The sequence below is a fragment of the Sapajus apella genome, unplaced genomic scaffold (assembly GCF_009761245.1).
Source record: "Sapajus apella isolate SASKATOON/1434 unplaced genomic scaffold, GSC_monkey_1.0 scaffold85, whole genome shotgun sequence".
NCBI lineage: Eukaryota > Metazoa > Chordata > Mammalia > Primates > Cebidae > Sapajus > Sapajus apella.
In genome coordinates, this window is record NW_022437025.1 from 6,923,749 (window position 1) to 6,946,268 (window position 22,520).

Genomic DNA, 22,520 nt, shown 5'->3' on the forward strand with positions numbered 1-22,520 from the left:
TCCCTGCTTTGAGCCTCACTGCCTTTGCTTCAAGTTGTCCTGCCTTTCCAGACAGAACCAACGTACTTCGTACGTATACCGATTGATGTCTCCTGTCTCCCTAAAATGTATAAAACCAGGCTGTGCCGGGACCACCGGGCGCATGTTGTCAGGACCCCCTGAGGCTGTGTCACAACCTTAGCAAAATAAACTTTCTAAATTAACTGAGGCTGTCTCGGATTTTCTGGGTTTACATTTATACATTGCTTGGTTTACGCTTTGCAGCAATCATTTATAGGGGCTTTATTCAGGCTGTCAGCCTGGGTGTGCAATTGTGAGCAAGTGATCTAACCTATACCTCAGTTGCCTTAATCTTCATGACATTCTGATGCAAAGCAAAGTTTGAGAAGTACCACTTTAGAGGGGACCTGGTGAGAATCCAGTAAGCTGCCATGGGGGGCAGGGAGGAGAATGCTGCTGATGCCTACCCCACAGCCTCAGGGCCGACGGGGCTCTCCTCCAGCAGGGAGCAGTAAGTGGCCTGGCTGGGATTTGAACCCAGGACATCCAGCTCCAGAGCCTGGGCTTCCCTGTTATGCTCCACAGCCCGCACTTGAGGTAGCGCAGGTCGTCAAGGAAGTGACTTTGACCACATCATCAACACAATAAGCCTCAGCTTTCACACTGTAGTTGGCTCTTCCAAGGACAGTTACCTCCAACCTGCAGACGGCAGATGCACTGATTTTATCTGTCCTCAGGCTGACCCTTTGCTCATTATAATAGTAAAAAACACACCCTTGGGCGGAGACTGAAGATGCTAATAAGACCTGTGATGTCTGAACAAGGGTGCACAGCTCCTGCACATGGGCACCCACAGCACCCCCTCCCCGGCCCCAGAACATGCTTACTAGTAACACCTCTTCCCACCCCTTACGAATCATTACCAGACTCCCAGAAAGGGGGTTTCCCGGTAACAGCTGAGGCTGTCTCATCTGCTCTGAATCGTCTCCCAGGGTGTCCTGCCTATTCCGCACCTAACTTTCAGAATGTTCTTTCTCCTTTGCAATAAATCTCTCTATGCTGCATCCCTTTACTGTGAGTCTCTTGTTTAAATTCTTTTAAACTAAAAAGACAAGAACTGAGGTTTCACAACAGCCATCAACACAGTGAGCAGCATGGTTGGGGTGAGCACATCGACACTAACATTAGAAAGGCTTTCTTTCAAATCCCATCTTCCTTGCTTGCTGGCTGTATAAAACTTGAGCAAGATACATGGGCCAGAACAGAAAGGTTATGTAACCAGCCAAGGTCACACAGCATGTTAGCACTCAGAGGAGGATTAGAACTGGGTTTCCTCATGCCCAGCCAGGGATTTGAGTCTTGAGTCTTCTGGAAACAAAATTATGCCTTTCCTGCCTGCGAGCCCCAGGGCTTTGACAAATTGAGCCCCACCCTACGAATTTCTGGAGAAAACACTTTTTCACTCCTCCTCTGGGAAGGGAGGGAAATGCAGGATCTCATGAGGATTAAATAATCAAATACTCTGGAGGCACTTAAGACAGCAGCTGGCCCTGAACGAAGGTTGGTTTCCCTTTAGCTTCCTGTGGCCGCTGTGACCAAGCACCACAAACTGCATGCATTAAGACAATGAAGTTTCTTCTCTCAGAGTTCTGGAGGACATTAGTATGAAACCAAGGTGTTGGCAGAGCCTCACCCCCTCCGAAGGCTCTGGGGGCCCCTTCCTGGCCTTCTCTGGCTTCTGTGGGCACAGGTGATCCTCGGCTTACAGCCGCACCCCTCCAATCTCCCTGCTGTCTTCACACAGCCTCCTTCCCTGCGTCTGTGTGTCTTCTCATGGCCTGCTTATAAGGACACCCGCCATTTGAATTACGGTCCACCAGAATCCAGCAGGACCTAACTAACTGTGCGACCTTAACCATTTACATCCGCAAAGCCCTTATGTCCAAGTGTGGCCACATCCTGAGGTTCCAGATGGACATGACATTTTGACAGACACTGTTGGGACTAAATTGTGTCCTCCTTCCAAATTTTTATGTTGAAGCCCTAACCTCCAATATCCAATGTGACTGTATCTGGAGACAGGGCCTTTAAGAAGGTAATTAAAGTTAGACAAGGCCATCAGGGTGGGGCCCTAATCCCTCAGAACTGGTGTCCTTATAAGAGAAGGGAGAGACCAGAGCTCTCTCTTTCACTCTCTCCCCTGCCCTCCACTCTTCTAAGAACAGAGAAGTGACCATGTGAGGAGGCAACAGGAAGGCAGCTGTCTGCAAGCCTGGAAGAGAGGCCTCACCAGAAGTCAGCCCTGCTGGCACCGTGGTCTTGGGCTTCAGCCTCCAGAACCATTAGAGAACACACGTCTGTTGTTTAATCCACCAGTCAGTGGTATGCAACACAGTAGCCCTGGCAGGTTAACACGGACACGATTGACCCCAGTGCAGCTCTCACTGGGTGAGGAGCTGCAATTCCCACCACTGCATGGGCTTCTCCTGGCCAGGGATGCCCGTGACTCATTTCCACTTGGGCCTGGTCTCATCCAACGCTTGGCTCAGCATCGCCTCCTGCAGCCTGCTGCCCTTGACCTCACCTTCACCGGGGAACCCCTGGCCTCTCCTCTGGACTCAGAAGCAGGGAAGCTGCCATTGGAGACAAAGTGCCCTGGGGCATCCTGAGTGCCAGCTGCTGTCTCAGGGCCCCATATGTGGTCAATCGTCCCAGCGCCACCATGAAGAACGATGACTGTCCCCATTTCACAGATGGGGAAACTGAGAGCTAGAGACCAGGTGACGCTCCTGTGGCCATGCAGAGAGGAAGAGGGGAGCCAGGCCACAGACCCAGGCCCTCTCCTCTTGCCGGTGCTGCCCAGCACCCACTTGTTGATTCCTTCATAGGCAGGTGTCCACACTCCTGCCTTTCCCACGCCGAGGATGCTGCCTGAGGCGGGAGTTCTGGCTCAGCATGGCATCCTGTGACTCCTGCCCCTAAGGAGGGCTCGGGCGCTCTCTCCTGCGCTCTCAAAGCCAGCCTGTGGGTCAAGCACAGCAGGCTTCCCCTCCACACCCTAGACCTGCACAGGGCTGCACAGAGAGAACGAGGCAGTGCTGGCAGGTGACCTCAGGCTTCCCCATTTCAGCCCAGCACCCCTCCTCTGTCACTCTACACTGACGACACCCAAATACCCTGGGTCTGTTTCTCACCTGGGGAGAACTGATTTCCAAAGAGCTTTGCTGACAGGGACGCTTGGAGATAAGAGCCCTCAGCACCCCAGAAATGGACAGGGCCTCCGAGAGGCCAGAGGCAAACCGCCTCAGTTTCTGATGTGGACAAGGAAGACCCCATGGAGGGGACATGGTCTGCCTGAATCACTGGCCAACGAGTGCCAGGGTTGGACCCGAACCACCTCTGGGATCCCCGGCCAGGAGGATGTGGGGTTCTCGCACACACACAGACCCTGGGGCTTCTCTGCCGGTCCCCGCAGAGGCCACATACCTGGCAGAGTGCGACCACCGCCTCGGTGGCTCTCACATTCTCCTCTTCCTCCAGGTGGCACCGCAGCAGCCTCTGCCTTTCCAGGACCTCATGGAAAGCCTGTGAGGAAAGCAAGAGCTGAGTCTGGTAGAAACATGCAGGGTTTTTTTTTTTTTTTTTTTTTTTTTCCAGAATCATCCCCTGCATCTCCGATCAGAAAGAAGGATGTTGGCCCCTGTATTACACACAAGGAAACTGAGGCATGGGGCTGCCACATGGCTTGCACAGCTGACGCCAGGGCCAGCAAATCCAATTGCCAGGAAATACCACAAACCACACTTCTGTTAAACCCAGGATGAGGAGGGCCCACTGGGCTACCTCTGTCACCCTTTTGTCCTGGCTACAGCCACCCAGACATCACTTTCTGACTTCTGCTGCTGGGGACCACCACCCAGGCCACAGGAGACTCACCGATGGGAGCCAGCAGGGGTGATACAGATGGGCGACTGGAGGTCAGTGCAGTCGGCAACCAGCCAGCCCCACTCTGACCACATAGTGGAAGCCCTTCCCTGAGGACCCCCACAGAGCAGCAGGACACTGGGGCCAGCCCCAGGTGTCAGCAGAGAGAGATGCGGCTAGCCCTAAGCAGACCATCAGAGGCTCCAGCATCAGCACAGAGACCCGGCTAGCCCTAAGCAGACCGTCAGAGGCCCCGGCATCCGCAGAGAGACCTGGCTAGCCCTAAGCAGACCATCAGAGGCTCCAGCATCAGCAGAGAGACCCGGCTAGCCCTAAGCAGACCATCAGAGGCTCCAGCATCAGCAGAGAGACCCGGCTAGCCCTAAGCAGATCATCAGAGGTTCTGTCATCAGCAGAGAGACCTGGCTAGCCCTAAGCAGGCTCCAGCATCAGCAGAGGGAGACCCAGCCAGCCCTAGGCAGAGCATCAGAGGCCTCAGCACCAGCAGAGGGGTGAGACAGGGTGGATGGACAGAGGAACAGACCCTTCTCAGGGAAGGGCTGCAGGAGAAAATTCCTTGGGGAGAAGTTGCAGTGGAGTCTCTAAGGACAAGGAAGGGCTCCCTGAGGGAAGATGGGGAGCCAGGCTCAGGGAGCAGCAGCAGAGGCCAAGAGGTAAGACCCCTAGGACCTGTGGGGATGGTACGGGCAGGAGGTGGGATGAGAGAGAAGGGCGGACTGGAACCCGGCGGGTGCGGAGCGTGTGCTAGGAGCCGGGTGTTGTTCATTCATTCTCCCATACGTTCCGTCTTTCTTTCAGTCACTCGATTTGCCAATTTCATGCATGCATTCACCCTTCCCTGCCTGCATCCCATGTGTCCTGAATGCCAGCGCCGAGGCCTGTGCCGAGGCCCTGGGACACCGAGGGCACCCAGGGACTGTCTCCACACTCTGGACTCACACTGGGCTTTGTGGCATCATGGACAGTGGCCCCAAAATCTCTAAGTGACAAGGAACTGAATAGACTTACCTTCCTCTTATTTCAAATGTGTCTTCTCAAAGACAGAAACACCCACCCTACCCCTCTGTGGCAAACCCAGAAGCTCCCAGTGTAGTTCTGGAAGAGGCTCCCTGGGTGAGGGAGGCAGCTGGACCAGGGACCGAGAGGCCTCTCCTCTGTTCTCAGGGACCCCTCCATTGGCTTCTCAAGAAGTGGTGCCACCACCACCAGGTTGGCCCCCGAGAGTGCCCCTAGGCCTCTATTCTGGGCTGAGCCTGGACCCAGACATGGTACCACCCACCCCTTGGCAGAGCTGAGATGCCCTGTACCAAGTGCTGATGCAGGGCAGGTGGACCTGGGCAAACAGTGAGGCTGGGCTGCCCCTTCCTGTCTCACTGAATCTTAATAATGCCGTGTTATAGGTGCCATTATGCCCATTTCACAGATGTGGAAGCTGAGGGCCAGAGGGTGAGCAATGTGCTGAACGTCGCCCAGGTGTGGCCGGCCTCAGCGCCCAGGGCTTAACCAGCATGCAAGATGGTCGCAGACAAGCTGGCCCTCCCCCAGCTCCACTGCCCATTACCAGGGAAAGCAAGCAGGGTGAAACCAGAGCTGGGCAGTCTCTCTGAGAACTGGCCAGCCCAGGTCCTTGGTGTCTGCACTGGGGCCAGCTGACTCCTGTTCCGTGGAGGTCGACGTCTTGCTTTCTGTCCTCCTTCAGGTTTCTTGTCCCCTTCTCAGGGAAAACCAAGGGTACCTTTGAGCTTGGTCACCTCCTGGCCCTGCCCACTCAACCCCACACACAAGGCTGGGAGCTCCCTTCCTTCTCCTGGACTTGCAGCCTATACACGAGGCCCTTTCCCTGGGTGTGTGAGCCTGCCTTACTCTCCAGGACACGCTTGTCCCCTCTGGTCCATACATTTCTCGCTTCAGGCCATCGTCACCATCTGTGCGCCCCGCTACGTGTTTGCACCCTGCCAAACTCTCCACAGACCCCACCCTCCTCTTCTCAGCAGCCCAGCGACAGCGGCACGACTCTCAGCACTGGCTTACAGTCCACTAGGACACTAGGGACGCAGGGGCTAAGGGACATATTCGGTCACTCGGCTGTCACATGGGAAGTAGGGAGATAACCTGACATCTGATGAAGACCTCAGGCTTCCCATGCTCAGTCAGGGGAATACAGCTACCACCTCTCACCCCATGTGTGGGGCTGGGGGTGTGAGTCACCTTAAGAAACTTCTCCGGGTCAGCAGTCGGCTGGGCCTCAGCCAGGAAGCGTGTCCGTTCTTCCTCTTGCGCCAGTGTGAGTTTTGCTGTCCCCTCCACCTGGTGAGCCAGAGATGCCTTGACCAGGTCTTTGCCTCGTTGGACAAACTCTGGGATTGAAAAAAGCCACAGCACAGGTGAGTGTTTGAGCCGGACTTTCTGTGGGGATCCGCATACTTTCTCCTGTCCAGAGGCTGGGGAAGCTGGTGTTGGCTGCAGAGATGGCACCCGCCCTGTCGGTGACACACCTGGGTTTCTTTCTGGGGCTCCCTCTAGTAGTGTGACCTCAGCTATGTCCAGATGCCTCTACGTCTCCAGCCTTGCCCCACCAGCATCCTAGGGCCAGCCTTGGGGCAGGAGCACGTGTGGGACACACGTGCAGCTCAGCCACACCGGGCTCCCCTTCCTGCCCCCCACGTTGGACCTGGCTCACCCTCGCCCACCCTGCCACTGAGCAGGCTCACGTGACTCTGGCAGGACCATGAGCTGCCGCTGGGTGACACAGGCCACTCTGTAAGTTTCTGGCGTGAGACCCTCCACCCTCCTCTGTCCCTCTGCAGGTCCTGGTGCCTTTGCTGCAGGACATGGGGACTCAGTCAGCCTGAATCCCTGGTGAGTGAGTGCAGCAGCTGACCCCCGCCCTGGGCAGTGGCCCTCATGGACTCTGCAGCACAGAGAAGGGAAGAGAGGCCCAGAGGGCAGTCCAGTGACCCAGTCCCTAGGGCAGAAGTAGACTGCTCCAGGCTTTCAGCCCACCCCGCATAGCCCCAGGGACCCAGAAGGCCAGCGTCGTGGACCACGGCGCCCATGCCCATGCTCACCTCTGCATTGTGGATCATGGCGCCCATGCCCATGCTCACCCCCGCGTCGTGGACCACGGGGCACGTGCCCACGCTCACCGCCACGTCGTGGACCACGGCGTCCGTGCCCACGCTCACCTCTGCGTCGTGGACCACGGCGTCCGTGCCCACGCTCACCTCTGCGTCGTGGACCACGGCGCCCACGCCCACGCTCACCCCTGCATCGTGGACCACGGCGCCCACGCCCATGCTCACCCCTGCGTCGTGCACCACGGCGCCCACGCCCATGCTCACCCCTGCGTTGTGCACCACGGCGCCCGTGCCCAGGCTCACCCCTGCGTCATGGACCACAGTGCCCATGCCCACGCTCACCCCTGCATCATGGACCATGGGGCCCATGCCCACGCTCACCCCTGCTGAAGCACTCTGCCTCCTGCCAGAAGTCCTTGTGCTGCTGCGTGAGCAGCTCTTCCTTTTGCCGCCCAGACAGCTTCCCCTCACCAGCCAGCAGCTCCAGGCCATGGGCGATGGCAGCCAGCCGGCACCTGGTCTCCTCCTGGACCTGCAGCCTCAGAAACTCGATCACCTTTGCCATGTGCGCCCGCCCCATTGTCCTCTCCAGGACTTCCTGCGAGAAGAAACACACAGGACCACAGTTAGGGCATCCTGGGAACTGTTCAGCTTCCTGTAGAGCAGCTCAGAGGAATGAACTCCCCTTCTCCTTCATGACTGAGGCCTGGGTCTGCCCCTGAGGTGGGGATTAATGCCTCTCCTAGGGGTGCGGGGAGGCTGGCGCTGGGTAACACATGGCAGTTCATCCCCAGTGAGCACGCCCCAGAGGGCCGCTCTCCCGGGGGGGAATCCAGATTTGCAAATGGTCAAGGAAAAAAGCTACCTTGCTTATAGTCACCTCTCCCAGCTAATCTGACACTGTGGCCCCCAGGACGGAGGAGGAAATGCCAAGTGCCAGCTGTCCCCTGGCTTCGAGCCCCAGAGAGCCTGACTGCTGAGGACAGCCAAGATTTTCTGGGAGACGATTGGCTTCCAGCAAGACTCCCTGCAGTCAGACTCTACAGCAGGCCCTCCCTGGCCCCACCTCATCATCTCATGGACTCGACTCTCGGGAAAAACGAGAAAATGTCAGCCCGAGGCAGCCAAGGGCCCTGCACGCCCAAGAGCAGCTGCTGGTGGAATGAGAGTAAGGGGAAAGGAGGAGCAGGTGGGGGGCTTCGGCGTCTCCCTGGCACAGACTCTGCACCCCCAACTCCCAGCCACGCCCAGCTCAGGCCTGGGCACGTCTGTGCCGGGCTGAGGCCAGGGGCCAGTCCTGCTCCCCAGCCTCCCATCTCTGCGCCAAGCTCCAACTCCGCCTTGCAGACCAGGGGACCTTTCAGAGATGCTGATGGTTCTGTCAGCCTTGTGCTGCCCTCCTGTTGCTGCCCCAAGATCAAGTCCAGTGCCCCAGGCATGGCACAGGAAGCTCTGTCGGGCCTTGTCCCACGCACCTGCCTGCTCCTGGCTGCCCAGCCTCTGCAACTGCGGGGCTGTCCTCCTGGAATACCCTCGCTGCCTCCTCTCACTCCCCTGCCCTGCCAGGTCCTTCTCATCCTCTCGGGCTCTGTGGCCATTCCCTGCTCATCCCCACCCTCACTGGTCCCCTGCTCTGGGCTCCACTGCCTCAGGGCTCCCATCCACGAGGTGATTGTGAGTGGCAGCCCCAGCCCTGTCTGAGAGCCCTTGAGAACAGAAGCCAGGCCTGAGTCACCCATGTCCCCTTGACCAGCCATGGCCTTGCTGTGTGCTGAGCTGCACTGGCCTCTGTTCCCACAACACAAGATCAGGACAGGAAGACCCCCAGTGACAGACAAGAAAGCTGAGGCTCATTCCAGCAGCCTGTGACCCCTAGAGGGCGCAAGAGGATAAACGGAGGTGCCAGTGGGCTGCGGGAAGGGCGGCCGTGGCCACCTCTAAGGAGCACATGAGGATGTTGAGAACCCAACACAGGCCAGTGGGGTGGGCAGAGGTGGTGCAATCGATGGGTTTATATTGGAGGGAGGATGGAGTGGAGAGAGGTGCACGAGAAGAGGGACGTGGGATGGGGGATGGGGCCCCGACCTGCTCTGAGTGTGGCTGAGTCCTTGACAGCGCCGGGCTCAGACTTGGCTCCCAGGACCTGGGCACAGGCTCCCCACCTGACCCCTGCTGCGCAGATTTGACATGAGGGTTAAGTAAGTCAGAATTCGTAAAGCATTGAGAGCAACAGCCACGGCACAGTGAGCCTCCCTGAGTGTCAGCCCTTTCCATCATTATCAACAGCCAGTCCCCACAACTGTCTCGGCAGCTGTTTTTTTCCTGTGTGTCTCAAGAAACTGAATCTTATGACTGTCAGGGTCCCTTTGAAGGGCTCTTCCAGTTTTAATATTCAGAGATGCACATTCCAGCTCCAAATGCCCAGGCCAGAAAGATCAGATGCGGCCCTGGGAATTTCAACTCTTGTGTTCTGAGATACGGGGGCCATCTTTTTCCCCTCTGATGCCCCATATGCAGGCACAGTGAATCCATTCCTCTTCTGTACAGACATAGACTGTAGCCCCGCCCACACCTCATTACAACAATTTGCTGTCGTCTATTTCTCCTGCTGACATGTGGCCTGTGGGACTCTAATGACTGACAAGTACTGACTGCTGCCTACATGTGGGGCTCTGCTCTAAAAATTCTACATACTGCGGAGTCTTTAACACTCTCAGCTACCCTGTGAGACAGCAGGTGCTCTTACAGTCCCCATTTCACAGACAATGAAACCAAGTCGCAGAGAGGTTAAATTATCTACCCAAGATCACACAGCTAACAAGTGGCAAGACTGCAGTAGGAGCTCCAGTTTCTTCCCCGAGTCTGCATTTCTAACCTCTGCAATATGGTTTCCATAACAGCATGTGGCAAATAGTCGGTGCTCATTAAACACGGGCTGAAGGACCGTCATGCTGTTAAACTGGATGATCCCTTTCCTTCTTAATATTTGAAAGTTATTGACTGATACTCTGGCCAGAGTCAGCTAACGATCTATTTTCTTTTTTCTGCATCAATATCCTGCTGGCAGCAAAAAAAAAAAAAAAAAAAAAAGGAAGAAAAGTCCTTCACCTTTGCAGAGTATTAATATTGAGTCAGCAGGCTTATCAAACTGAAATCCAATTCAAAGGGGCTTGGGCAGCAAGCCAGGAAGCTTCAGGCCCAGGCTCAGCGACGTCATTAGACAGGACGGGGATATTATGTGCGTAATTGAGTGGGCTCCTTATCTGTGTGCTGTGAATAAAATATCTCCCACGCCTATCTTTTCGTAGTGTTGAGATAAAAAAGAAGACCCTGTGTGCATACGCTGAGAAAAAGCATATGAAGTTCTTAAACAACTGTGTGGAAGTGGGGGTCTTGTTGAAGCGCAGATTCTGCTCGGGAGGCGTGGAGGACAGGATTCTGCATTCTAACCAGCTCCCGGTGCGGCCGAAGCTGTGGTCTGTGGATCACACCTGGAGGAGCACAGTGGCTTGGGAGAGGCCTGCGGTGTGCAGGGTTGGCAAGGATCCACTGAGGCTTAGCGTTCCCATTTGTCTGAAGAGCTGAGTCTGTGCTGAGGGCAGGGCAGCCACTGGAGGGTTCTGAGCAGAGCTGCTACATGGGCTGGTGCACAGGACAGGGACATGGCTGCAGAGCCAGCATCAGAGGGCTCGTGCACACTGGCTGGCACACACAGGATGAGCCCAACGTGTACCAAGAGAAACCCAATGGAGACTGGGGTGTTAGGAGTCACTCAGCATCTACCCAGGCCTGTCTGTGGCAACTCTTTGCACTATTATTTTATAAATAGAGTAACAGCCACTCAGAGAGTTAAGTCACGTGTTCAAGATCACACAGCTCTGAACAACAGCGCCCAGGGTCAAAGCTGGATTTGTAGATTTCTCTCCCATGGGTGTCCAACCCTTTGAATGTGAGGGCGTTTGTCACTTATCTGTGGTGGCAGGCTTCACAAAAATATGCAGAAACCTTTTTTTTTTTTTAATTTGCTCATCAGCTATCATCAGTGTTGGTGTATTTTATGTGTGGCCTAAGACAATTCTTCTTCCAGTGTGGCCCAGGGAAACCAAAAGGTTGGACATCCATGCACCAGTGGTTCGTATCCCTGGCCTCCCATCAGAATAGTTCGGGGAGTTTTAAAACCCACAAGGCCAGGGCCTCCACTCCAGACCAATCAGATCAGAACCTCTGAGAGTGAAGGCCAGGAAAAGGCATTTTTAAAGAACTCTGTGGCAAAACAGTGCAGTCAGGAGAGTAAACCAACACTCTACCTACACCAGCGGGCATCTACACCAGCGGGCATCTACACCAGTGGGCATCTACATGAGCGGGCATCCACCCCAGTGCCCACCGTTGTCATTGGGGAGTTCTAAAAACCCCAATGCCCAGCCAGGTTGCACATCAATCTGATTAAGTCAGAAACTCTGGGTAGACACCCATCTGCGGCCCAAGAATCAGTACTTTTTAAAGCTCCGCAGATAATTTCAACCTGTAATTTCAGGTTTAGGACCAGAGTTCTATGCTGCAGTAATACTGAGCTGGCCAGAGCCTTCACTCATTAGATGGATGGATGGATGGACGGATGGACGGACGGATGGATGGATGGATAGATGGATGGATGGATGGACAAACAGATGGATAGGTAGGTGGATGGATGGGTGGGTGGGTAGATGGACGGATGGGTAGGTGGACAGGTGGGAAGGTGGATGGATGGGTGGTTGGGTGGGTTGGTGGATGGACAGATGGATGGATAGGTAAGTGGATAGATGGGTAGGTGGATGGATGGGTAGATGGGTGGGTGGGTGAGTGGGTGGATGAATAGTTGGATGGATGGGTAGGCAGGTGGATGGATGGATGGATGGATGGATGGATGGATGGATGGATGGATGGATGGTTGGAAGGGTAAATGCGTGGATGAATGGGTGGATGGATGGATGGATGGGTAAGTGGATGGATGGGTAGGTGGGTGGATGGGTGGGTGGGTGCGTGGGTAGATAAATGGTTGGATGGATGGGTGGGTGGACGGGTGGATGGATGGATGGATGGATGGATGGGTGGGTGGGTGGTTGGAAGGGTAAATGGGTGGATGAATGGGTGATGGATGGATGAATAAATGGATGGATGGATGAATTTACGGTTTTTTTCCCCCTGGCGCTCTATATATCCAGCTACAACATGAATCTGTTAGATTTAATAATGTCAAGCGTTGGGATTCCAAATCTCTAGTCTGAATGTCTTCATGTTCCCTCCTGCCCCCTCCAGCATTACCAGAGCCTGCAGCTCCTGAGAATCGCACAATAGCCCTTCGGCTGCAATCATTCTTTCCGTCAGAGTCATCATGAGCTGTCGGGCTTTGGAGCTGGAACACTTAAATTGGTCCACAAGAAAGTGCTGGATGTTTTCCATTTGTTTCCAGAAAGCTTCCATCTGTGAAATGAGCAAAAGCAGCAAGAATGAGGGAAAAACTTACTTAAAGCCAAACGGGTGCATGCTTGGGAATTACAATTCACTCCTTATCACGAACAAAGATTCTAAACAATTCTACAATTTCAGTGAGTTTATCTTGGCAACAATCACATTCTACAGTAAAGTTCTTTCTGGTTCCATTGCAGGAGCCAGTTTTGTGATGGCTTTTCAGCAGACACAAAAGCACTGCTGCTAAGGAAAGAAAGCAGTAGCTTGTCCAGCCTACAGACTCTTGCACAGGTCATTAAGCTACCTAGGGGCAGATTAAATGTGAAAATGTGCTCCTGGAAGCTTTGGGAATTTTAAAAGGGATTAAACACTTCCCGGAAATAAAAGCATAAACAGACATTTCAATATAAGTTACTGTCCTGAAAGTACAAGAGTTTAACACGGCAGAGACGATGCCCACCATGCAAACCTTTTGCTTTAAAATATTTTTCCTCCCTCCTCCTCATTTTATCAGGAGCAGAGCTGGGAATCCCCAAGTGGCTTAGAATGCAGGAGGTTTAACTGCGTCATTGCAGCCAGTCGGAGCTCTACGGACAATAATACTAGGAAGCCGAACAACTTTCCCTCGTGGCCCACAGGCTGTTTGCCAGGTTCTGTACTTCGTACATTTGATGCCTTGATAAGTTTGTATCCGGAGATGTAGGGACAGGCTCAGGAGAGTCAGGTCACTTGTCAGAGGTCATGTAACCAATGAGAACCAGGATTTGGTTCAGGTCCATTTCACTCCACAGCTGGGACTGTCTCCATCTTGGCTCAGGGCTGAAATGGACACTTCTGGCTGGACCAGGCATGGGAGGGGGCAGGGGTTAGTGGCACCAGAAACCCATGCAGATCTTGTTGCTGTGACTAAAGGTCATGGTACCTGTAACCTTGTAACCTTTCTACTTTGTCCACTGTAACTGCAGTGTCTGTCTGGCTCTGTCATGGGGGAGCCTGCACCCAGATGAACGCCCCCCCACTGTTGTGCCTTCCCATCTCAGGACCCCATTGCCTCCCACTAAACCCCATACATGCTGCTAGTCAGCTCTTCCTCCCATCCCTGCCAGGAGGGACCTCACACCTGCCTGGCACCCTCATGCTGTCACCCTGCTCTTCCCCCTGGGGCCATCAGACCTGCCTTCCACCTGATTGTCAACCACCAACTCTGCACACCCCGCTCTGCTTACAAACTCCTGATTCTCTTGGCGTCCGCGACATGATTTTCTCCTGCTTTGGCAAAGCCCATCCAATTCTTCCCCTCTTTCTTGTCCTGATTCTTCTCATCCCCTCCTCCTTAAATATGGGCAGGATCCAAGATTTGGCCCCAAGATCTTTTCTCTTCCCATTTTACACACATTTCTAGACCAGAGGTATCTCCATTTTTGGAGGTCACCAGTACTTTGGAGAATCTTATGAAAACTCTGAGCCCTCTCCCTGAGAAATGCAGACATGGACAAGATGCTGCCCACAGCATTGGGGGTTCTGTGGACCACTGGAATCCAGGCTGTGTCCACAGTTCTAAGAACATTCTGGCCCTCCAGGTCCTCTAATGTGGGTTCTCATGGAGACCCTGCATCTCTAGGCCTCTCCTCTCAATATTGGACCTACTCGGAGGAGAGAGTCACCGGCTCCCTCCCTCCCATGCACTTCTCACTCTGGGACCCTTATTTCAGTAGCACTGATGCTGGACCCCTCCTCCTCCCCACCTGCTGCCCCACGGTAGGCACCACAGCTTCTCTCACGCTTTTCCTCACCTGTCCGTCCTACTGCAGTTGCCTTAATAAAGTTCCTGCTGGACCAGCCCAGTAGACCTTCACCAGCCTCCACTCAGTGCCTGGGCAGCCTTTCTAAAACAGATGCTGAACCCAGCCAGCCCCTGCTTCAAAGCTTTGGTGCCTCCCACCTCCCTGGCATAAGACACAAGGCCCCTCTGGCTTTACCTCACCTTGACTTGCTCTCAGCCCTCCTTACCTCCCGTCCCTGCCCCATCCCTGGCCAGCACCCACCCTTCTCCCGACCAGCCTCTCCATGGTTCCTTCCTTTGTGGAGGCTTTCCTGAGCCTGGGGATGAACGCTTCCCTCCGCTGTGCCTGCCTCGGGCCTTCTCCCGTGTTTCCTTCTATCACAAGACGTGTGGCCCCATGAAGCATCATCTGCTCACCTGTTGGTCTCCCCTGGCACCTCTCAGGCAAGGCCATGTCTAAATGACTTTTACGTCCCCAGTGCCCAGCACAATGCCTAGTGAAGAGTGAGTGCCCAGGAAATATTTGTTTAATACATAATATATGAACAGGGGGTGCTGGAACCCAAGAGAAAGAAAAAAGCATTCCAGGGAAGCAATTCCGTCTGCAATTGAAAGCACACTTTCATGAGCGGTGCCCAGCAGCTTTCGTCTGCTCTGCTCCAAAGGGCAGTGACGACAACAAAGGTTATAGCAATCTTTGCTTTGAATGATAAAAAGGCCAATCTGAAATTTAAATGAGGATAATTCATGACATAAAAAATAAACCTCCCTTTGTGAATCTTTGCTGCTTAATTACTTCTTCCGTATCACTTAGCATCAGAAACCGGACCCTGCCTCCTGGGCAGAATGTGATAGGGTAATCCAAGGATTAGGCACACTTCTAACTATCATCTCTTTAATTTAGTCAATTTAACTGTTTTTGAAACCAATATTTGTGTACAGGAAAGAAAGTCCAGTACGCACATTATCGATTAGCTGTTCAGAGTATTCTCGCTCCTTCTTTTCCACATCAGCTAGGGTGATGTACTCAGAGTCACCAGCCCCTGACATTTCCGTGTTTGACAGTTTCACCTGAAGTCCCTTTTCTAATTCCTCCAAATCCTAGAGAAGAAAAAAAAAGCAAATAGACAAAGAAAAAAAAATTGTGTCTTAAGTTCTAGAAAAATAAATGTTCTTATTTTTCACCACATCATTACAAAATATTTTAAAACAATAATTAAATGCTCTGGGCATTGTTGTACATGAGATCTGATAATAAACCTACTGGCAACAAATCTATTTTCTCATTAAACATAGAGCTTCAAGAATAATGGATTATTTTCTTCTATATCCTCCTGCAAACGAAGTTAGACCATACTTTAAAAAACCAATAAAATGTATCCTTCAATCATTATAAAGTCCTGGAAAATATCATGACATCTGGTGGGTTGGGAAGGAATGTTTCTTCCCTCCTCTTCTGGTTTTCCTGGAGAAAAATTACAACATCCCAGGGCAGGAAGTAGTGTGTATTCTATTGGTTGGTTCAAAACCCAGAAGCTTTCCCAGCCTCTTCCTGTTTTGATGGGGCAATCAGGGGAGGCCACTGCCCTGGTGTGGTCTCAGCCTAGAGTGGGCTGGGTAGCCAAGACCTTGTTTTTCTGTGGGGAAGCCTAAGATGGTCCAGTATTGCCTGTGACTAGCTAGGCAATGAAGTGATTTCTGGGATTCAGTATTAGGAAGCCATGATAGCTGTGTATCTAAGCCACATCCTCCAAGCATGCCTCTACTCAGTAATAAAGCTACATTTCTCTATCTGGCTTCTCGACTCTCTCAACTGATTCTGAACTCAGGAAGGAAAAGGGGCGTTCTCAGTATAGAGTCCTACAAACCCCAAGATGGAGTGTGGGAGGCAGTTCTACTTTCTCTATGTTCATTGCCACGTAGCCAACAGTGTGGCATCGGTCCAGCTTCATCAGGAAAACTAACATTGATGTAAACTACGATTGAGGACCCAAGCTGAGCCCACACGTGATTTCTAATCCTCACAGCATCTTTGCAGGAGAGAAATTATGACCCCTTTCCAGGTGACAAAGCTGGTTTATGGAAGGTAGGATAGTTTGTCCAAAGACTCCCAGGCAAGAAGGGGCAGTGCTAGCCTTGTCCTTATTCTTCCAAATTCTGGGCACTTCTCATCTTCTTCTGAAAGTTTTAAGGTTATTGCAAGTGTTAAATGAAATTATGCATTTAAATCACTCGACTAGACTGTCTCAGTAAATACTAGCTACTTTTCTAATCAATATGCTTGCCTAAGTTCAAACAGCTTTGTTTAACTGGTAGAGACGGGATTTGATCTGAGGTCTGCAGACTCCAGAGCTCTTATTCTTTCCATTATAACAGACAGTATTGTTTCATTATTACTAATGCGATGATAAATGTCATCATCATTATCATTTTTGCCATTGGAAAGTCATTTGAACTCATGGAGCCTCAGTTTCCTCAGCTGTAAAACAAAAATAATAATGGCCACTCACACGGCTGTCATAAGTATTAAATGAAATAAGGTATGCCAAGCACTATGTGCATTGCCTGAGGACCATGACCATGGTGGTGGTGCTGAAGGTGACAATGAAGACAATGATGTCTTTCCTCCTTCCTGGGATGCAGTGAGTCATCCTTCTTCATGGAATCCAGTGGAGTAAGGAAGAAACATTCCTTCTCAGACCCCCAGGTCTAATGGTGATAGTAGCAAGGATGATGATGATGATGATAAGGACTCTAATGAAGGTGAAGGTAGAGGCAGAAGATGAAGATGCTGATGATGCTCGTGCTGAGGAGAGGATCGCAGTGATGCAATGACGATGGCAACACGGAGAATGATGACGATAATGATTATGGTGACAATGAAAATGATGGTAGGGGATGATGAAGAAGAGGCTGGTGACAGTAGAATCAGAATAACGATGATGATGGTGAGAATAAGGTAAGTTAGGAGACCGGCAGGACTTGTTTTCTGATCACTACCCTGCTGATCAAAATGGGATCTGGTCCAGACAGGATAATGTGAAGAAGCCGGCAGGAACCAGTGGATGGTGATGAAAGTGATCCCTTGCTGCCCTCATTGCTCGTTAGCGTAAGACATTCCCAGCAGCACAACCACAGAATACAAATGCCATGTCAACAACCCAAAAGTTACCACCCCTTTCAATGGCAACAACCCAGAAGTTACTGTCCCCTTTTTAGAAAGTTCTAAATAACCTGTCCCTCAATTTACATTCAACTGCCCCTTAATTTGCATGTAACTAAAAGTGGGTTTACATGAGTATAAGTACTGTTGCCAAGCTGTTACCAACTCTGGGCACATTGCCTGTGGGTTAGCCCTGCTAAAAATACAAAACATTAGCTGGGCATGGTGGCGCGTGCCTGTAATCCCAGCTACTCAGGAGGTTGAGGCAGGAGAATTGCCTGAACCCAGGAGGCGGAGGTTGCGGTGAGCCGAGATTGCACCATTGCACTCCAGCCTGGGTAACAAGAGCGAAACTCCGTCTCAAAAAAAAAAAAAAAAAAAAAAAGACTACTGTCTAACACCACTGGCTCTCCCTTGAATTCCTTCCTGGGTGAAGCCAAGTACCCTCCCAGGCTAAACCCCATTCTGGAGCTTGCCTGTGTGGCAACATTGGTAGTGGTGATGGCCATGAAGATGGTGATGATGGTGGTGATGGGAATGAGAATGCCAATGATTACAACGACAGTGATAAAATGATGCTCACGATGATGTAATGGGGACAGGAGGACGGTGACGGTGTTGGTGATGACGGCAGTCATGAGGATGATGATGATGGTGGTAAGGACAGAAAGAAGGGTGATGGTGTCAGCGGTGACAATAACAAAAAAGACGGTGATGGCGATGACAACAATGATGTGATGAAGAATTGAACTGGGATGGTAGTGGTGGTGGTGATGGTGGTGGTATAAAATAAAAATGACGGCAATCACGAAGATGATGATGATTTTGGTGGTGGCTGCAATAATGAGGATGACGGCAGCCATCACATATCCACAGTCTAACTATGATATTACCAGGTGCACCATACACATCTCTCTTACCCTTTCTGCACTACTGCAGAACAGAAATTATCTCACTACACAAAAAGAAACCAGGATTCTGACAGCTTGTAAAAGATACAGCCAGGGTACCAACCTCAACCAGTCTGACTCCAAGCCCCGACTCTTTGCTGTGCATGAAACAAAATAAACTTTCCATAAAAGACTGAGAATAGAATTCAAACTAGTATATATATCTACAACCAATAAACAAATTATTATGTCTTTAAAAATATCCCAAACTTAACAGTGATTGTCTTTGAGTAGTGAATACGGCCAATACTCTTCTCTTTGCTGTAAACATTTTCCAAATAATACACTGTTCAAATATTTGCATACATACTTTTATATTTCACTATACTGTGTTAAAAAGTGTATATCGTAAGAACCTATTTTATACACGGAAGAAAAAATAGTTTTGTATTATAAGTTTTATATATTATAATAAACTATTTTTAAGTTACTTTGAAATATAGGTTGAAGACTTACTTACATTTTCTTGCTTTGAAAGGATCTTCTGGTATAATTCATCATTCTTTTTAGGAAGAAGATCAAGGAGGCACATTTTAAAAATCTGCATAAACATCTATTGCCAAAAAACGAAAGATAACAAGAGAAAAGTTTAACCAATGGTACTTTTCTGTCTTTCACTTTCTGTTCTCTTCTTCCTCCCTCCCTCACCGCCTCCCTCCTTTTCTTCTTTCACCCTCTCTCCACACGTCTTGCTGTAAGAAAGGACCTCAGATTATAAATCATGAAAATGGTCCACAATGGATTACATTTTCATGAAGCTTCCTAAACAAGCTTCACTTCTTCATGCATGTATTCAACAAATATTAGGTGCTTGCTCTGTGCAAGACCCTCCACATCCCCCATTTCCATGTGTGAAGAAAATATAAAAGGCAAAGGAGGGTTTGCTTCTTTGAAGAATCAGTGGGATAGTTGTATGGAACTGGAAATGCAAAGTCATCCATGTCAGTCTCCTGTTTCAATGGATGGAGACGTCCCTTAAACGAAGAAGGAGCCTCCCATAAGTGGGGATACCCAGGAAAGTACAGAGGGGACTGTGTCCACATTTTGTTGATCTATTCACCCTTGTAAGGCATCTGGATTGTTTCCAGTTTGGGGTTATGAAGAATGCTGCTACGAGCATTTGTGTGAACGTGAGTCTTCATTTCTCTGAGGTAAATGCCCGCAAGTGCAATTGCTGGCTTTCCTCGTAGCTGCAAGTTTAATCTGATTAGAAATCGCGGAAATGTTTTCCAGTGTGGTGGTAGGTACCACTTTATATTCCCATCAGCAATGGATGAGTGATCAGTTTCTCCACGTCCTTGTCAGCATTCGGTGTTGTCACTATTTTTTATTTTAGCCATTTTGACACGTGTGTAGTGATATCTTATTGTGAATTTAACTTGGATTTTCATGCTGGCTTAAGAATATTGAACGCTTTTTTATGTGTTCACTTACCATTCATATATCCCTTTTGGTGAAATATCTGTTCATGTCTCCCCATTTTCTTTTTTTTTTTTTTGAGTCGGAGTTTCGCTCTTGTTACCCACCCTGGAGTGCAATAGCGCGATCTCGGCTCACCGCAACCTCCGCCTCCCGGGTTTAGGCAATTCTCCTGCCTCAGCCTCCTGAGTAGCTGGGATTATAGGCACGCACCACCATGCCCAGCTAATTTTTTGTATTTTTAGTAGAGACGGGGTTTCACCATGTTGACCAGGATGGTCTCAATCTCTTGACCTCGTGATCCACCCACCTCGGCCTCCCAAAGTGCTGGGATTACAGGCTTGAGCCACCGCGCCCGGCCATCCCCATTTTCTAACTGGATTGCCTCCTGCCTTCAGCTGAGTCTGGACATTTCTGTAACCGGTCTAGGTACCAGTCCTTTGGCAGATACCTGCTTTGCAAACATTTTCTCTCACTCTGTAGCTTCTTATCTTGTCATCTTCTTAATGAGGTCTTTTGCAAAGCAATAGTTTTTAATTTTGATGAACTCCTGCTAATTTTTCCTTTTGTGTGTCAAGTCTAAAAACTCTTTGCCTAGGTCTAAATCCTGGAGAGTTTCTCAAATATATATGTATTATATATGCGTGTGTGTGTGTGTGTGTGTATACATATACACACACACACACACACATATATATGTATATACATATATATGTGTATATACATATGGTACAATCTTGGCTCACTGCAACCTTCACCTCCCAGGTTCAAGCGAGTCTTCTGCCTCAGCCTCCCAAGTAGGTAGGATTACAAGCTTGTGCCACTACACCCGGCTAATTTTTGTAATCACTCATACATTGCTGATGGGAATACAAAATGGTACCTACGGCCATTCTGGAAAACATTTTTGCAATTTCTTATCAAATTTGGCAATCTCTTATCAAATACGCGTCTGTGTGTGTGTGTGTGTGTGTGTGTGTGTGTGTGTGTGTATACAGAGAGAGACAGAGAGAGAGAGATGGAGTATCGCTTTGTCATCCAGGCTGGAGTGCAGTGGCACGATCTTGGCTCCCTGCAACCTTCACCTCCCAGGCTCAAGTGAGTGTTCTGTCTCAGCCTCCCAAGTAGGTAGGATTACAAGCTTGTGCCACCACACCTGGCTGATTTTTGTATTTTTAGCAGAGATGGAGTTTCCATCATGCTGGCCAGGCTGGTTTTGAACTCCTGACCTCAAGTGATCCACCCACCTCGGCCTCCCAAAGTGCTGGGATTATAGATATGAGCCAACCGTGCCGGTCAATATTTTTTTCTAAAATATTTATAGTTTATTATCTATATTTAAGTATTTGATCCCTTTTGAGTTAATTTTTGTATAAGGTGTGAGGTTTTGGTTGAGGTTCTTTTGCTGCTGTTGTTTTGTTTGTGGATGTCCAATTGCTCCAGTACCATTCATTAAAAGCTCATCATTCCTCCATTGAAGTGCTTTTGCCCCTTTGTCAAAGGTCATTTAGATATAAGCTGGTAAGGTGTTTTTTTTTTTTTTTTTTTTTGAGACGGGGTTTCTCCATGTTGCCCAGGGTGGTCTCGAACTCCTGAGCTCATGTAACCTGCCCACCTTCACCTCCCAAAGTGCTGGGATTATAGGAATGAGCCACTGCACCCAGCCTGGTAAGGCATTTTTAAATGCAGGGTTTAGTAAAGTTTTCAGTAAAGGGGGGCACAGCAAATATTTTTTTGGCTTTGCAGGCCACATGATCTCTTTTGCAATTACTTAGTCCGGCGGTTGTGGTATATGCCACGCAGGCAATATGGAAAAGAAGGGGCATGGCCAGGTTTGGCTCAAGGGCCACAGTTTTTGATCCTTCTTTAGTGGGTTAAGGCTTGTTAATCACTCTTCTGTGCCAGCCTAATGTATGTATTATATATACTACCGCTTGATCTTCACAGCATGCGGGGAGATTGATATCATCTTCTCCATTTTTCCCTTCCCCTGAAAAATGCCCAGCAACTTGCCTCCTGCCACACAGCCACAGGCAATAGAGCTGAGATTCGAACACAGAACTCTGCCCACCAACCTTCATATATGCCAATGACAGTGAGCTCTAAGAAGAAAGTGGTGTCCTGGCTTGCTGCACGCTGAAGACTGTTATGGTGTAAGATAGAATAACATTATTTCTGCAAGATGTTAGTTTCAAGTCTACTTTCTTCCTGGCCCCGAATGAATCAGTAATGCTTACAGCCTCATCCTTTCCCTTTCCAGAGTGCTGGTTTTGGGACAGCTATAGATTCAAATGGAGATACAAAAATAATACAAGCATATCATGGAGATACTGCGGGGTTGATTTCAGGCCACCTCATTAAGTAAGGTGAATATCAATAAAGCAAGTCACACGTATTTTTTGGTTTTCCAGTGCATATAAAAGCTAGGTTTTCACTACACTGTAGTCTAAGTGTACCGTAGCATTATGTCTAAAAAAGCACACATTTTAATTTAAAAATACCTTCTTCTCAAAAAATGCTAATGTTCATCTGAGCCTAAGGTGATTATTAAAAACAAAGTTGTAATCTTTTAGCTGGTGGAGTGTCTTGCCTTGATGTTGACGGCTGCTGACTTATGAGGCTGGTGGCCGCTGAAAGCTGGGGTGGCTGTGACAGTTTCTTAAAATAAAACAACTCTGAAATTGGCCACATCTCAACTGACTCTTCCTTTTTTTTTTTTTTTTTTTTTTTTG

General features: G+C 50.2%; 1 protein-coding gene across 8 annotated transcripts in view; it reads right to left on the reverse strand.

Annotated features, from left to right (window-relative positions):
* EVC (EvC ciliary complex subunit 1) overlaps nucleotides 1-22,520 on the reverse strand; it is a 90,446-nt gene that overhangs the window by 39,467 nt on the left and 28,459 nt on the right. For all 8 annotated transcript variants that reach the window (XM_032254173.1, XM_032254168.1, XM_032254174.1 and 5 more), the window contains 6 exons: nucleotides 18,830-18,922; nucleotides 15,220-15,357; nucleotides 12,327-12,485; nucleotides 7,404-7,620; nucleotides 6,154-6,302; nucleotides 3,487-3,585 (listed from right to left, as the gene is read on the reverse strand). In XM_032254173.1, coding sequence (XP_032110064.1) covers nucleotides 3,487-3,585; nucleotides 6,154-6,302; nucleotides 7,404-7,620; nucleotides 12,327-12,485; nucleotides 15,220-15,357; nucleotides 18,830-18,922 — 855 coding nt within the window. The remainder of the gene's footprint in view (nucleotides 1-3,486; nucleotides 3,586-6,153; nucleotides 6,303-7,403; nucleotides 7,621-12,326; nucleotides 12,486-15,219; nucleotides 15,358-18,829; nucleotides 18,923-22,520) is intronic.